Source organism: Hyperolius riggenbachi, chromosome 1 (genome assembly GCF_040937935.1).
Source record: "Hyperolius riggenbachi isolate aHypRig1 chromosome 1, aHypRig1.pri, whole genome shotgun sequence".
Lineage (NCBI taxonomy): Eukaryota > Metazoa > Chordata > Amphibia > Anura > Hyperoliidae > Hyperolius > Hyperolius riggenbachi.
The window spans coordinates 222928909-222946845 of NC_090646.1; the positions used below are offsets into that span (position 1 = coordinate 222928909).

The 17937-nt window shown below is 41.1% G+C and overlaps 1 protein-coding gene across 34 annotated transcripts in view; it reads right to left on the minus strand.

Annotated features, from left to right (window-relative positions):
• The window catches only part of ANK2 (ankyrin 2), a 700071-nt gene that overhangs the window by 158105 nt on the left and 524029 nt on the right, over window positions 1–17937 (minus strand). For all 34 annotated transcript variants that reach the window (XM_068281027.1, XM_068281066.1, XM_068280997.1 and 31 more), the window contains 6 exons: window positions 15636–15734; window positions 13191–13388; window positions 9228–9326; window positions 8879–8977; window positions 6635–6733; window positions 784–882 (listed from right to left, as the gene is read on the minus strand). In XM_068281027.1, the coding sequence (XP_068137128.1) occupies window positions 784–882; window positions 6635–6733; window positions 8879–8977; window positions 9228–9326; window positions 13191–13388; window positions 15636–15734 (693 nt within the window). The remainder of the gene's footprint in view (window positions 1–783; window positions 883–6634; window positions 6734–8878; window positions 8978–9227; window positions 9327–13190; window positions 13389–15635; window positions 15735–17937) is intronic.

Below are 17937 nucleotides of genomic sequence, written 5' to 3' on the forward strand. Positions count from 1 at the left end.
TATATGTGGCATTAAATCCTGGCATTGCTGCAGATCTGACCTGAAGGGATTACAAGTTTCTCAACAAGCTAGCGAAAGTGAAGTCAGGTACTCAAAAAGAACCCACAGCTGCACATTCACTAGCATTCCAGCAGACCCATTCTTCTGCCCCAGGGGTGTCTGCACAGGCTGGAAGTAGCTAAAAGACACATGACAGTTGTCCACACTGATATTATGAGTTAAATCCAAAGACAATCATTGAATGTCTCAAGAATAATGCAAATAATTGTGTCTGCATCAGTTCCCTTACAAAAGCATGAACATGCAACTGTGTGCAGTTGTGGACTGTCTTACTAATGTCTTTTAGATGATCAACATTAAAGTAATAGGTGCAGCATTGTTCTTTTTTGTGCTGATAAGCATTTATGGAAACCAGAACAAAGGCAGAAATACAGCATGTGGCTTCACAAAAGATAGGAGTAGAACCATGAATATGTTAAACACTTATACTAAAAGAAAGCTATAGCAAGATGTATATTCTAACTGCAGAAGGAAATTCATCTCACTGAAAGTCTGTATTTGCTGTATGCGGCCTTAGTGTATGATCACTGATTCCTAGTAAAACTGTGTCCTGTATTAGCCAATATATATTTTCATTATTAACTCCTTGGTCCACAATGTTCATTTGGAAGCGTACTATAACAATACACCCACACATACTGCATACATGCATGGAACCAGATGAACTCACTGCTGTCTATGAAAGCTATTGCTGTATTACAGTGAATGTGAAGAGGTACTTACAGTGGTAGTTGTGATGACCTCCTCAGTGACGACCTTTAGTGTATCCACCACAGAGATGTATCCCAGTCGCCTGGCTATCGCGAGGGCAGTGTTGCCATTCTGCAGGGGAAGATGGAATGAGGGAGAGAGTGATAAACTAGAAGCCAATGAAATCACACACAGCACAGTAAGCGAGCCAGCCAGCCTCTCCGTCCAAAACAAGGCGCTACACAAATCTGCAGTTCACTTCTGAAGTCTTTCTCCACAGCTTCAATCCCCATAGCAACACAACACATTGACATGTGCCAGCTTCCCTGCATAAAAATGCTCTGTCTGCTTTAAGGATGTCACGCTGCAGCACAAATTTGCCTTAAAAGCTGGCTGTCAACGGTGTTTCCAAATACAGCATTAGCTACGGGGACTTTTTCTTCTAAAACGTACAGAAATACATTTAGCACTTTTAAACGTCTTTTGTAAGAGACCATTCTTCTGTGAAATGGAGTCTCAGTGCTAATTCTAGCCAGGGAAGGGAACAGACGGCAAAACTTGGATTCATCTGAATTCAGTACTCCCTTAAGAAAAATAAAGCTACATAAACACATCTGACAGTCATTTAGGAGGAGTAAGAGAAATTTCCACTGAGGAAAGTCTTAGTCTACCATCTACAAATAACAGTGAGTATAATATGTGTCCCAGAAACACCTGCAGCTCGCAAAATACTGTATTTGTATAATTCTCAGTAACAACTCCAGTCATAATAATCATAATAATTGATAAAACAATTCACAAAACAATATAGCTACTACATAGCTTGGTTATCCTACGAGTATGTACATCTTAGGAGGAGAATTGTACATCCCTGTATTATCTGCATTGGCCTCCCTAGAAAATGATGGTACTACATAAGGTTCTTGTTGTTATTGATGAGAGTAAAACAATTATAATAACATTAAATGTAAGTGGCTTGAATAATATAAAACTTATGCCACAAAATAAAAGAAGTGCTATTTATAGAAACCAATAAAATCCTACATCTCATTTTGCTGATTAGTGAAAATACATTTGATTCAAATTTCTAGTGTATCCCAAGCCAACTATTTCCTTTCTTACACTGAATCATAATCTCTCAAGTTAATGTTAACCCCTTCCTAATGCCTAATGATAACCTATTATCTAAAAAAAATGCCCTTCAGCCTATCCACCTACAATAACCCTCCTAAATGATGCCTAATAATCTTTCATCTTCTTCAGGCATGATGGTAAATCTAAGCACCAAGGGTTAAACTCTTCTAAATGCAGGCATCACTGTTATAGCCAAGTACCAGAATCCTAACTAAATATGCCAAAACAACATGCTTTGTTATTTTTCATCTTTTCTGTGTCCTCACTCAAACCACATAACAGCTTTTTAATACAACCTTATTGTGTCTTTATATCCGGATGAATCTTTGTAGTGTGTCCTCCATTTTTCAATATTCCTTATAGTGTGATCTCGGTACTATACACCCAGTATACACAGCATTATAGGTCCTCCTGTAACGTGCACCGTGTAACAGTGATCCTAGTTTGTTCGCCACTTTGTAATGCCATCCTTGATGTCCCTACAAGACTGACTACTGAAACAACTGACAGCACCAAAACCACCTGCTTTGCAATATATACCTATGTTCAGGAAAAGCTCTGGATAACATAGAACCTTCCCAGTCCTTGCTCCATCCTGTCATTCCAGTGCTGTCCCCCATTGCAGTTCTGCAATTGGCTTTGTCTACGGTACTCCTCAGGTAGCCTTTGGAAGTACTCGCATCCCCGAGTGCTTCCAAAGACAGGCACATCTGTACTGTACATGTGTGTGCCAGGACTTGCAGTGTGTGCAGTACCAATGCACTCGTCTTCGGAAGTAACTGGGGATGCAAGTACTTTGGATGGTTTCCTAAAGAGTGCACAAGAGGTATTCAACTTAGCAGGTTTGAAAACTTCAATGGGGGATGGCGAAGGAACAACAGGATGGACTCTATATGGTATACAGAGCCTTCCCTCTACATGAAGCAAGATATATATGGAGGCTGCTATACGTATTTCTTTTTAAATAATACCAGTTGTCTGGCAGTCCTGCTGATAATTACAACATCAGTAGTGTCTGAATCACGTACCCAAAAGAAGCATGCAGCCAATCTTGTCAGATTTTTTGTCAGAATCATCTAATCTGCATGCTTGTTCAGGGTCTATGACTAGAAATATTAGAGACAGAGGATCAATATGACTGCCAGGCAACTGGTATTCTTTAAAGTTATATATATATGTCAGACACCATATCCCTCTCACTTCAGTTTCTCTTTAACTGGTCCATAAGTTGGCCTTAAATTATGGTACAGATTTTAGTAGGGATTAGATTGTAAGCTCCTCTGAGAGACAGTCATTGACATGACTATGTACTCATAAAGCGTTAAGGAAGAAGTCAGTATTATAGAAGTACATATTAGGAATAGCAATATACCAGAACATTTATAGTCCTATATCATCATGGCATCTGTGAGTTTGTTTGCAGTCGCACTGACTTCCATTATAAACCAAAGAAATGGCAGCTAAAATTTGAACATGCTCATTGTTCATTGTATGATTATTAAGTTAAACATTAGATGTTGTTCCCAATGGCATTGTGGGACAGCTAAGAACAACTCAGTCTTATGACATTCCCAACATGCAAATCTGAGTCCGAAGACTGATCCGTCAGCCTTATGAGACTAACACTCTGGTCCATATCTAATTATCTTTTCTCCTGAGTTTTCTCACCGGAGAAATTTTCCCACCTCATCAATGAAACACCTTTTAACCCCCAGCAAGAAAACAAGTTGATATTACGTTCTCACATTGCATTCCTCCCTACAGTACTACCTTTGAAGAACAAGCCTATAGAAGACTACCACAGCTCTGCTCTTTACTTCCTGCTATCAGAGGAGAGTAACTTCCAGGCCACCCACCTAACCAAACCGCACACTGGAGCAAAAACTTGGTATAAGTAAAGAAGCCATCCTCCACCTATTACTCAAGCCAACTTGACTGAAATTAGCCTGACTTAGATGAGCCAGCAGTAGCAGGGCTTCACAGGGTGTGGCTTTACATCATTTCCAAAAGACTAGCCTGCATCTGCTCCAATCTAGGGCTGGTGCCTTGTCACATGAGGGCTGATATTGACACAGATTTAGAAGTCAGCATGTTCTTATGAATGCTAAACATACTGTCACTTCTTAACCTGGCATTACTATGCAATGAATGCACTGTGAATGTAGTGGTTCCTCTCCTATGAGGAAATGGAGGATGTTTCCACATCATTGTAAAAATATTAGGTGCAGTAGGCAGTAGCAAACACTTCTCAGAACTGTGCAGTATATGACCCAGGAAAGGACTATAACTTTTACTGCATAATAACAAAAAAACATTTAAAATATCCTGATAAGATTTGATGCACCCCCACTTTGAAATCTTTGGAGACGCCTTAATAAATTAGGCCTCAATCAACAGTTAAAGAGAAACTCCAACCTAGAATTGAACTTTATCCCAATCAGTAGCTGATACCCCCTTTTACATGAGAAATAAAATGCTTTTCACAAACAAACCATCAGGGGGCGCTGTATGACTGATTTTGTGCTGAAACCCCTCCCACAAGAAGCTCTGAGTACCGTGGTACTCTGGGCAAACTGCCACAATGTAACAAGGTTCACAGACAGGAATTAGCTGTTTACAGCTGTCTCTAACAGCCAAAAAAGCTAGGAGCAGCTACATAACCTGCCCACAGTAAAAATGTCACCATGTAATAAATATCAGAATGTAAATCGGGGAGAGGAAAGATTTTACAATGAGCAAACACTGACTAAATCATTTATACATAATTATGGTAAGAAATGAAGCACTTTTTTACTACATTATTTTCACTGGAGTTCCTCTTTAAGATCTAAAATTAACCTGTTTGTATATGCAGACCATATTTGCTAATAGGCTTAAACTTAAACTGCTGTAATAAAAATCCTATAACAACAGACTAATATACTTTACTATTCTGAATTTAATGTGAGAGAATGTTGCCATTGTAATTCTCATAAAAAATAATGACCTCTTGACTCATATTGATCACTTGTTGCTATAGGCTGCCAAATCGTATACCTATAGTCAGTAGAGTCAGCGTGCAGTCAGAACAAGTGATCTGCTACTACCTCTGGAGGATGATGAACATTTTTAAGGTCTGGCAAGTAGCATTTCTTAAAAGACAGTTAGCAATGGTATCCTCTATATTATCTTACCAAAAACTAATTTTACCTAGGTCACTGTGGTCTGCAACTGTCAGCCTAGATACTGCTGTTCATATAATGGTCAAGTCTCACACCGCTTCTTGGTCCTTATTGGTCCTTATTCATTTTATTAACTTTTTCGCATGAATTTTATCCTAGGATATCATTTTTCATCTTTTCTTTAAAGAGGAACTTCAGCCTAAACAAACATACCCTGTTTTAAATGAACAGGCAAATGTTTGTGATTTCAAGGGGGCAGCCATCTTTTTGGTTGAAAGGAGGTGACAGGGAGCATGAGACACAGTTCTAACTGTCCTGTGTCCTGATCACTCCTCCCAGATGCGTGAGCTAGGCTTCAAATCTCAAATTTAAAAAAACAAATTTGCGGAAAAACTGCAGAACAAGAACAACATCAGAAATCCCATCATGCTTTGCACAGCATTAGGGGAAAAATGCACGGGCAGATTTCTTTGATGGGGCGCAGCTTAGCTTCTGTGCAGCTAACAATGAGGCTTGGGTAAGAAAAACAAAGTTCTGATGCTGTGAAACTGTTAAAGAAACACAAAGCCTTTTCAGTGCTGCTGGGTTTTAGTCTGTAATTTCACTTTAAAATAACTTTCAGCACTTTGCAATTAAAATACCAAAAAGTTGGTGAAAAAAATGTCAAGAGTATGTTCTTGCTTTCTGGTGGCTTAAAAGGCATGTTATTGATAAGATGTAAAGCTATCACCTTGGAGGAAATGGAGGAGAAAAGGTTAATTGCATATGGGCCCTTGTGTGCTTTTGGAGCTGAGAAAAGTGTGATGTCAGATTTTCATCTCTTCCCCCAAACTTTTTGAAAAGACACTCCCACTTTTACATATTTTGATGAGCAGTGAGAAGCATTTTAGACTTTATGTATACATTGTGTAGAACAGAAGTTGTTATAAAGTGCAAACTCCTTGTGCCTCTTAAAGAGGAGCTGTTAGGTATAAGGTCTCAGAGAAAATAAACACATATATCAGTAGCTAAAGATTGGCTGTACTTACATTACATATGCATTTCACTGTCCACGTTTGGATTTCACAGAATTTGTATATAGTATATGCAGAGATAGATGCTCCTGACAGCTCATGGCAGGCTCCATGTTTTTCTGTCAAATGTGTCGTCATGTCCTGCTTGCTTCCTGATCACAGATAAGCTCCTACTTGAACAACACAGTGTGCAGTGAATATTAATGAGCCATGTGGCTAGGAACAATAGCTGACTCCTGCAGAGTACTCTGCCCCGGAGATTTATCAGTGCAACGGGCTGGACTGAGTTACAAGCTGCTGAAACGTCTCATTAGCAGCCGAGGGGAGGGCCCCAGAATGCTTTGCAGCATATGCGGCTTGCGTCCTCTTAGGTCTAACAGCTTTTCTGATAAGAACACATCAAAGGTAAAAGAGATTTTTATCTTCAATAATGCCTTTATGGCTTCCTTCTAAACTGTTTAACACAGGAGAATAGAGGTTTAAATTAGCTTCTGCAGCCTGACAGTTACTCTTTAAGTTGTTTTGCACTAAACCAGGAAAAACCTAAATATTAAGATTAAAAAATAATGATCTTACCGTGGTTGTGGCATTTGGCTTTGCACCATGCTGGAGAAGAACATTGATGATATGGGTATGTCCTTGCTGAGCAGCTTGATGTAAAGGAGTGTAACCATTCTGTTTCAATGAAAGACACACACAATAAAGAAAATCAACACAGTAAGGAAGACTAATGCACTTATAAATGCTGATTATTTTAATGCAGAAAGGTGAGAAAAGATACATTCTAAATCCCAGTGTATCCCAAACTTACCCTCAAGCCCCAACCAATGTACATGTGTTGCAGACTTCCACACAGTTAATCCAAACTGCTGAAATATCAATTACCTTACAGCACACAAGTGGGGTTACTTGCAAAAAAAAAAAAAATACACTATAAGTGGGACTTGGGGAAACGTTTGGCAAATGCTCCTCTATCAGATCAAACATGCTTGGTTCTCTGTGGAAAGGAAAGGTAGATTCCAAATGTATTCTGAAAAGGTTATATTGTGGAGCTGTATGGTCACAGGCCTTGGCCTTTCACCAGGTGAGGACCAAAAAATAAAGTATTTTCCCTCTGCAAGACCTCTGGCAAATGTTGGAGTAAGCAAATCACCAATTTAGATCTGGAACTTAAAATAGACTTTAAGCTACCCATTTTGCAATGCATGTATAAGTATGTGGATGCAGTACCGACCCTCAGGGGTTTTCCAGGCTTTCCCCATTCATCCTTTGCCTATTGCAGATGATTGCTCAGAGGCATTCTAAGGCAGAGTACGCAAAGAGCACTTGCAGGCAATCTTTTCTCTAATCATTTCTTTCCCTAAAGTCCTCTTGGGTTCAGACATGGGCACAGAGCTCAGGAAACAGAGTCAAAGTAGGGGGAGAAGTTGGAGCTGAATCTCTCCATCATCCTTAGCTGCATTCTGGTCCAATCCACATCACCAATTGCAGTCACCCCTTGACCACTTTCTCTGCCGCATCCCACGTCCTGCCCAATCCAAGCGCATATCAATAAATCTTGCATAAACACTGTGTATCACTGTGTAATGCTAATCAATATTCACCAATATCTCTGGTTGATTGTCAGAATTTAACCCCTTATCAACGAATGATCTGATCATTTGATTGGATGATTCATTGATCGGAAGTAATGACTGAATGATATGTATAGGCTCTTATTGTCTCTAAGTGGGGTAAGGTGCAGCATAAATGTGCTTTAGCTCTTTGTTCATGCGGTGAGGTAGGTCTGATGCATACTCTGCATCCCTGAGCCTTGCCTACTTAAAATACTCTTAACATGTAACTCCACATTTATTAACAAAAAAAGTAGGCTATGTATACAATATAAAATATGTACAAAAATGTGAGAGGTATACTCATCCCCTCTGTTTCAAAGTGTCTTCAGTGTCCCCGCTGTGTCACCTCTGCCTCCCACTGTGCCACCTCTGTCCCCCTGTTTCCTTAGTGTCCCCTCTGTGCCACCTCTGCCTTTGCTGTGTCCCTCTGTACCACTTCAGGCCCCCTGTCCAATCTTGAGGCAATCCCAACCCAAATGCTTTAGTTTTTCTGCAGTGAGTGTTTCATGTGGGCAGGGAATATGCAAATTCTGCAGAATTTCAGAATCAGTGTCCAATCATATCCATTACCAGCAGAGACAGAGCAAGACAAAAAGACATGTAAGCTGCTTTAGCAAAGTTAACAATGTTTATTCTGTAGTTGTTCTGGTGGGAATCCGTTTATTTATCTCTATGAAAGAAGACTTAAACTTTATATAAAATACCATATATTTTACAAATGCTGAATTGTTGGATGGCGTTGTACCATATTTTATTTTGGTAGGAGTCTGAGATGATATAGAAAAGATGAACTTGACTGACAGAATTAGATAAAGGATATTAACAGTCCAGTCCAGGGGTGTAACTAGAGGTAAGCAGCACATGCAATAGCCAGAGGGGGCAGAATTGCGGGGGGCTCAACTACTAAACCTCCCTTTCATCCAATACAGGGGACTATACTTCACATCAAGTGTTTTTGTGGCTACACTTGATATGGGTATGAAGATCATGATTGCCACACTTGTGTCATGACCCTTGTGAGATAAGTCCCAAGGCCATTGAGGGCCCCAAGGGGAGGGAGGTGAACATTGGGGGCCCCATCAAAGTTTTGCAAAGGGCCCCATGAACTGTAGTTACACCACTGGTCCAGTCCACATGATATGAATGCATCACATGGTACATCCAGCCCTACACATAAGACAAATTGTATAATAGAACGTATTACCTTCGTTTTAGCAGTAACACATGCTCCATGCGACAGAAGGAAATTCACCATCTTTACGTTTCCATAGTGACAAGCTACAATTAGTGGCGTATAACCCAGCTGGAAGAAATAAGATTTATTTTGTGAAAAGCAGATCCACCAATAATAGCTTTTATGCCTTGTGACACTGAGATAATAAAGGAAATGAAGACATGTACACGGGTAGAATGTTCGTTAGGCTTGGTCTGATGAACAGCTTTAAACATCGGTATGCAATTTCAAAAAGTTCCAAGCAATTTTAGCAGAAGATGTCCTGAATCTTCTGACCTAAAACAGCAGAACACTCTACTATAACATTTCCTGTAGTTACCTTAGTCTGAGCATCCAGGTTGGCTCCATTCTTTGCTAATATTTCAGATACATTCACCTTGTCCTCCTGGGCTGCAAGGTGCAATGGAGTTAATCCATTCTGTGTAAGACAGAAAAAAACAGCAAATATAGATCATACACCACCATATTCATATTCCACAGCAGCGATAGACAGACAAGGGGATATATATGTGTAATAAGTGTAGGCACACTGGGGCAGATTTATTAAAACCAGTGCCAGGGGAATTAAGGTGGCCATACACTCAGATTAGCAGCAGATAGATCGTTTAGGATAATTTTTTACTAGGAACAGATTTCCAATAGATTTCAGTATGAAATCTATTGAAAATCGATCTGATGGTATTTTTGCCAATCGATCTGATGGCATTTTTTTGCCATCAGATTTCCATTAGGTCCAATGCAAAATGATAAGCAATCTCAACAGAACGACCTAGATTTTTCAACATGTCAGATGGATTGAAATCGATTGAAATCGGCCACAAATCGATCGGCCGTTCAATCGATTTGTGATCGATCGATCACTGAGGTCCCATACACTGAGCCGCTAATCGGCTCAGTGTATGGGACCCTTTAGAGCAAATCTCATGAAAAGCAGGTGCAGAAATGGAGCAATTGCTGAGAGTGCGCAATCAGAATCTGTGATCTACTACATTTTTGTACCAGATCTTTTCCACTCTTTCTAGTACTGGTTTTGATAATCCCGCCCCACAGTTTCTTAATACATACTACTATAACTTGAACACCAGAGTTGACAAACCCAAGTCTAAGAAAAAAGGAAGGTAAACTGTTTGAAATGTAAAGGACATCTACATATACAGTATATCTCACTGTAGGCATCCTTTACATTTCAAACAGTTTAAGGTGACACTGCTAACTTAATGGTAAGGGAAAAAAAACTACTTTTGCATGGCTGTAATGCTAATCTCCTGCCTCTAATATGTTCTGAATCAGTGATTATGCAGATCAGTAAAGTTAAGGATGAGTTGGCTAGAGTCGATGTACCAAAACATTTAAAGGATCTCTTACAGTTAGTGACCCAGACTGATCAACATTTCTGTGAGAGAGCTCAGGAGAAATGGGGTAGGAGTCCCTGCAATGACTTATCTCACTGCTCCTACTGCACCCCCTTTGGTTAAGGAACCGGATAATGACCCGGTACCTATGCATTTGGTGGTCCTCAGAACCCGCCTGTCTGAGAAAGAGCGTCAGAGACATTGTGAAGCTAATTTATGCTTTTATTGTGGTGAATCAGGTCATTTTATAGGTAGTTGTCCTACTCGACCTGGTTTAAAGGAAACCTTAACTGAGAGGGATATGGATGTTTCCTTTTAAACAATACCAGTTGTTTGGCAGTCCTGCTGATCTCTTTGCCTGCAATAGTGGCTGAATCACACACCTGAAACGAGCATGCAGCTAATCCAGTCTGATTTCAGTCAGAGCACCTGATCTGCATGCTTGTTGAAGGGCTGTGGCTAAAAGTATTACAGACACAGGAATAGCAGGAGAGTCAGGCAACTGGTATTTTTTAAAAGGAAAAATCCATATCCTTCTCAGTTTAGGTTCCCTTTATGTAACCTTAAACCTTTCCCAATGATCCAGCCTGAGATGGTGAAGGATGGTGCTCAATATGTTACAGCCTGTGCCTGCTCTAAGCAGAAAGCACAATAGAGGGCAAAGAAGTTAACTTTAAAGAGAATCTGTACTCTGAAATTCTTACAATAAAAAGCATACCATTCTATTCATTATGTGCTCCTGGTCCCCTCTGTGCTGTTTCTGCCATTCTCTGCTGCAAACCTGGCTTGTAATTGCCAGTTTTAGGCAGTGTTTACAAACAAACTAACCAGCTTCTAATAGGCTCAGCTAAGCAGAGTGTGTTAGTCACACAGAGCCTGCAGGGGGTGTGTACAGCTTCTAGCTAATCACAAGCAGCCCTGCACATTCCAGTCTGACTGCCTCAGCCTGACTGTGCCGACTATAGAGAGAAGATTAGATCATATAACAGAGATAACACAGCTACTGTGCAATTAGGAAAAGCTGCAGTAAGCCAGACCACATTAGAAAAGGCATAGGAACTTATAGCATAGAAGAAATAAAGATAAACAATTTGTTACAGAGTCTCTTTAAAGCAGACCTAAACTCAGAATGTCCTCTTTGCTATGAAAGATACACAACAGCATAATAACCATCCTTCCAGGTTGACTCTTCCAGTACTTTGGTACTTATCCAGCGTCCGCTGTCAAGTACTCTGGTACTTATCCAGCCAGTCCCTCTCAATTTGTCCAGTCCATCCTGTCCTACCTGTCCTGTCCAATCCTTTCCGTCCAGTCACTCCTGACCAGTCTGTCCTGTCCAGTCCTTCCCGTCCAGCCTGTCTGGTCCGTCCTCTCCTGTTAGGTTTGTTATTCAGTCCTGTTTTATACTCTTTCCCTATTGGCAAGGTACCCCTTCTGTTCTTATCGTCTCTGGTGGGGCAGTCCTAGGGATCAAGGCTTGGGGGGCACTTGGCAGCAAAGTAGTCCGCCACCCATTAGGGGTGACAGCCCATCATCCCTTGCAGGATGCATTGGTGAAGACATGTGCTCACTTAGACTACATGCCCTAGGAATGCCCATATCTATCACCAGTGATGATATCAATAAAACTATGACAGATAGATAGCTTGCTGACACTGTTCTGTGGTATCCGGTACTGTATAGCTTCTTCCATAGGTGTTCTGCTCCTTCTGGTTCACTAACTAGGGACCCAAAAGTCGTTTTGAGGACTGATGCTGCTGTTATATTTTGTTGTTGTTTGTGGTGTGGGGTGTAGCTAGCTTATAGTTCACCACACCACCTGTGTAGTATAGTGTAGTATGCGGCTGCGGCACATTTATAGCCTGTAACTGTGCTAAAATAAAGTGATTTTGTGACTGCATTGTACATAAAAATGTAGTGCTGACTCAACAGACATAGTAGCATTAAGCATTTCATATCACTGTTGAGTTTGTAGTGCTGTGTTAGGCCCACACTGTAAAAGCAGCGATTTTTGGTGGTTACACGTTTAAAAAGCCTCTGTGTAAAATATGTATTTTGGGGGAAATTTTCCCATTGATCCCCCTCTGACATGCCCCTACCTGGGGTTTTGGACAGTTTTGACATCTCTTTAAAAGAAATTGTGGCTATAAAATGCCCTACAAGTTGTTGAAGTTAGCCCGCCATTAATGTCAATGGGGTCCACCACGACCGTCCAGTTCACAATCTTTCATGGAATCATTTGCAAATGATCCACGAACATTCATTTGTGATGTTCGTCCATCACTTCTTTACATGCCTGAAGTGGTGAAACTCAGTTCTTTACCACCCAGTTTTTATCTTAAACACTCACATTTGGGAAGCTGGAAATGCAGGTTTGCCACTTGTAATTTTATTCCCTACTATGCCCAGAATAAATACCATCTACCCCATTAATACTATATAACTGTGCTCAAGTTTGGCAGCAGCCGCCTGAGGGTATACATTGCTTGCCAGTGAGTGTATGCAAGGTTGCATGGACTTTTTCCGGGGTGATATTGTAGGATAGATCTGTTATGTCCTGATGAAGGGACATATGAGTACCGAAATGTTGGCCTCTATCTGCAAAAATTAAACATTTCACAGTTTATATCCTATGGGCCCAAACAACAACAGGAATTTGTATTTGTCACGCTAGTAACATTAAAAAAAAAAATTCTACTTTCCTGCCATTTTTCATTTACATGTGTCCAGGTACAGCACGTATGGAAGATGCTAAATGATTCTGTTTACCATTTTCTGGTTTTCAACTCCAAAAAAATGTTATTGGATTTTTCAATCATTTCTATTAAATGTATATCTAGTAACTACTGTAACAATTTCAAACAGTGATCAGCATTTTTGTCCAACTTCAGAAAGTTTAATTCATTCCTTGAATTGAGAGGAGAGCTCACCTTTGTACCGACGTGAATGTTGGCTTGTTTGTTGAGCAGCAGTGTCACCATGTCAGCATGCCCCTCCTGAGCAGCCAGGTGGAGAGGGGTCACTCCTTGTTTGGTCAGGATGTTGGTCTCAGCCCCATAGTTTAGCAGGGTGGTGGCTATCTGCATCTGATTCTTTTTGGCAGCGATATGTAGAGGTGTGTATCCATTCTAAAATATTTGAGGTGACATTGATAAATATATACAGTACTACATTTCTCTGTTTTGCATCAATATGCCTTTTATATGTCTTACATGTCTTACCTAAGTATATGTGATCATTATGAATTATATTCCCGTTTCAAAATGTTAACTGCTGTCTTAATTTGCTCAATTTAAAGAGACTCTGTAACAAAAATTTTAGCAGTATTTCTCATATTCTACAAGTTCCTAAGGCTGTTCCATTGTGCTCTGGCTTACTGCAGCACTTTCTACTTGCACGGCCTTTGTAATAAATCAACTTATCTTTCCCCTGTCGGACTTGTAGGCTGTGTCTGAAAGGCTGCCAACTCTTCAGTAATGTGAACAAGTTAACTCCTTCCAAGCCCCTCCAGTGCTCCTGTGATTATTCCTCACAGACAGCTTGTCTGCTATCTGTGAGGCTGATAAACACAGACTGATAAACTGAACAAAGAATAGCTGGCTGATGAGGAAGCTGCCTGTCAGGCTGACACAAGTGCAGACCCGAGACTACAGGCTCTAAAGACACAGCTTGTCATGCTTCATTGACACAGAGCTCTTTCAAAACTTGCACATAACCTCTGGAGACTGATTCAATGTGTACCCACTGAATTCTCTGTGTACTCACTGTGTATTAACTGAGTTCACTGCTCTGCTGATGTACTTCCTGTTTTGGTGGCCATCTTTTCTGTTTACAAAACAGTTTATAAAACAGTTTTTTTACCCTCTTTATTGCAGCGGAGAGCAGCAAAAATAATACAGAGAGGGCTAGGAGATGACCCCCAGGGACGGATCTAGGGGGGGGGCAGGCGAGTATCTTGCCCCAGGCGCAGTTTGTTGAATTCTTAAAAAGGCGGCAAAATTTTGATGGGGAATAGCAGTTTAGGCGCAAAAACTGGATGGGGAATGGCAGTTTAGGTGCCAAAACCTGACCTTTAGGCGCCAAAACTGGATGGGGAATGGCAGTTTAGGCGCCAAAACCTGACCTTTAGGCGCCAAAACATGACCTTGCCCCAGGCGCAACTTGGTCTAGATCCGTCCCTGATGACCCCAAACAGGCAGGGATGTTTGTTTATACTTCATTTTGTGAATACAGATTCTCTTTAAGATGGTTTAAAAAAAATATATTCTGACCTGGGATGTTTTATCCTGATCAGGCTTTACCATAAGGTAAGGGAGCTGCTACTACTTTATATACAGTTTTATTTTACATTTGCTATATGTCTGCATATTATCTGTATCTGGGCTGGGAGCCACTATAGCGCTTTTGGCAGCATTTTTGGATCGCCGTCAATCGGCGCCAATTCCAGAAACGCTTTGCCAATAGAGAGGAACCCACTGGAGTGATTTCGATTAGGTCAAACAGAAATTGCAGTTCATGCATCATTTTGGTAGTATTTGTGCTCCAATGTAAAGTATAAGAGCATTGCAAAATTGGTCCTAAATCACTGTACAAAGCGATTTCTGTGTGATTTACAAATCAGATTGTAAATCACTAACCAGAAGCACTCTCAAATTGCAAGCACTTTTATAAAATCACCCCCCATATCACCAGAAATCACACCTAACATCACTTACTGAACGCTTTCACAAAATGCTAGCAATTTCAGTAACGATTTGCAATTTAATAGCGGCTGACTGCCCTCACCCTCGTTTGTATCACTTATACTGTACATTATGTATATGTTGTTGGTTCTGTAGAAAACTTGTAGGAAATCAGACTTCCCGCTTTTGTATTAAATTACATAGCTACATAGTTTGGTTGAAAAAAGACATTCGTCCAGCAAGTCCAACCAGAAAAAAATAAATTTAAATAAATAAATAAGCAAGCATTAGCTACCTCTCTCTCCTGCAACCTCAAATAACACAGTTGATCCCAGGGAAGGCAAAAAAAAAAACACTTACAAGGCTTGGGCTAATTAACCTTTAAGGGGGAAAAAAACCCTTTCCCAACCCCAGGTGGAAGTCAGATAAAATCCATGCATCAACTTTGCTGTACTGTTTGCTGTATGTTTTGCTTTAATGTTATTATTTTCTACTGTGATTGCACTTTGTACTGTTTGTAATGTTTTACTGTGGAAGCCCATCAATGTTTTCTAAGTACTGAATTTTAAACGCCTAAACTAGCAATTTCATAAATTACACTGTTGTTTAATACATAGAAAATGGCATTACTATCACAATACAAACTGGGTGAAGGCTAATGATTTTAATGTAAAACACACAGTAAGATCTCACCTTAGCTGTGACATGGGGAGAAGCACCTTTTTCCAGTAACAACATCGCCACCTTCTGGTTGTCATAGTGAGCAGCAACATGGAGTGGAGTGAGCCCATTCTGCAAATGGTGTGTTTGTTATGAGGGTTAAAACAGTTAGTGAAGCTCTAAAGACGCTACAGACGTTTACAATACAAGAAACTGAATAACACAAAATTAAACTGAGTGATGTAATGCTATACATTAGATGGATGGTGTGCAGTGTGTGTTAATGGGAATAAAACAATGTAAATCATGGAAACATTGTTAACACTTAACACATAATTACAACATGTTGCATAGTACCAGTGGCACATTTAGCCGGGGGTTACCGATGTCTGGAATACCCCCTTGAGACACCTGTACCTTTAAAAAAAATTCCCTGAAATCGATGAAGCGGGCAAGCTGGTAAATATACAGAGGCTTGCCTCCTGCACCATCTGTGGGAAAAACTCAACTTTTTCACCATTGTAATGACTGCATGTGGACAGCTACATAAGGTGTTTCACAGGTTGAAAAGTTTTTGACAGTCCCTAAACTTCAGGAGGGCTGCCTGCAGCTTGTGTGAGAGGCTGACAGGGACAGGAGACACATTACAGGCAAGTAGCCTCTGTGTGATGTGGGACTGCAATACAGATACCCTCTCTGCTATATCTCAATCTCTCCACTCCTCCTCTCTCCCTCATTCACCCTTGTTTTCCCCCTTCCCCTAGTGCTGGCTGGAAGGGGGACAAGTTCGCCTCAGGCCACCTTTCATTCAGTGATTTAGGGTGGTCCAGTGCCTGGTGTATTCAGGTTTGTTGTTGTAAGGCAATGTGAAACACTAGGCTAGCTGATAAAAGTGCAATTAGAGGACAGGCAAGCTGGTAAATATACACAGCATGATACAGAGCTTGCCTGGAGGGTCTGTGGGCAAAAATCTGTCTGGTCTCTCCCCTATGTTATAATGTCTGCATGTGCTGATAAGGTGTTAAACAGGTCTTTCTTTCTCATATGTCCTCCTTTCAGGCCTGATGTACAGAGCTATGTTAATATATGTATTTTTCTTCTGCAAAAATTTTTTTTAAATTACTAATTTATCCCCAGCCTTTAAGTTGATATATTTCTTATTTTGCAAATGTTAATATGAGTGGTGATAGAAAGGACCAATGTGGTTTGAATATGGGCTAGTGCACACTACAAGAGCTTTTTAAGGCTAGTGCATGCTACAAGAGCTTTTTAGGGCTGGTGCACACTACAGTACAAGAGATTTTTAAGCGCTAGAGATTTTTAAAGCTCTTGTTAATGCAATGCTATGGGAGATTTTTACAAAATCACATCGCTCCAGTGAGAACACACACATAGGATAACATTAGCAGGAGCTTTTAAAATCCCAAAGCGCTCATCATTTGCTTATGAGTGCTTTGTGGTACGAGTGACTAGGGGTGTGGTGGGGGTGTGATTAGAGGCGTGGTGTGGTGTGTCTTAAAGGTATCCCTCTTTTCTCAAAAAGGTGGGAGGTATACCTATTATAGACTTCTGTTGATCAACCAAATATTTTGTTATCAGCTTGAGCTCTCCAACCTCCATGTATTGCCCCACCCTGTGGGTAAGGGGTAAAGGAGAAGTTTAATAGTTGTTGGAAGAATAGATAGAGCTTGGTGGATTGCTGGAGCAGAAGAAATCAGAGGAAGCCTGTGCAGACTGTAGTCTGTTACTGTCAGAGATACCTTCAGTCTGTGTGCAGCTACAGTATATGTAGTGATGGGCTCACGGGTAGAAAACTATCCGAATCTGGGATTCCAATGAAGCTTAATTGTGGCAGGGGCGTGCATAGGGGACAGGGGGTTAATTACACAGATGTCCATGTGCTTCGATGCATATCACACGCTTGCATGTGTCCAATGGGACGCGTTCCATGACTCAATACCGCGCACTTCCTTCTTCCGGCTGAAGGAGGAAGTGCGCGGTATTGAGTCGTGGAACGCATCTGTAAGGAATGTGGAGGAGGCAGCTGCGGGTAGTCTAGCATCCTCCGCAGCTGCCTTCATTCTGCTGCCCAGCGTGTCTGAAGGGGACATGGAGGAGGCAGCTGCGGCTAGCCTGGCGTCCTCCACAGCTGCCTCCGCTCCATTGGCCAGTATGTCACCCGTGCCTCAGGCGTCTAGCACGCCGAGTACGGGTTTGTCAGCTGCCCATAGGGTTGTTATGACGCGTGCGCGCGCGCACCATCACGGACTTTATGCGGCAAGGAGGCAGCTCAGCTGACCTACGGGTCGGCTGACGTCACGTCATGCGCCCGCCG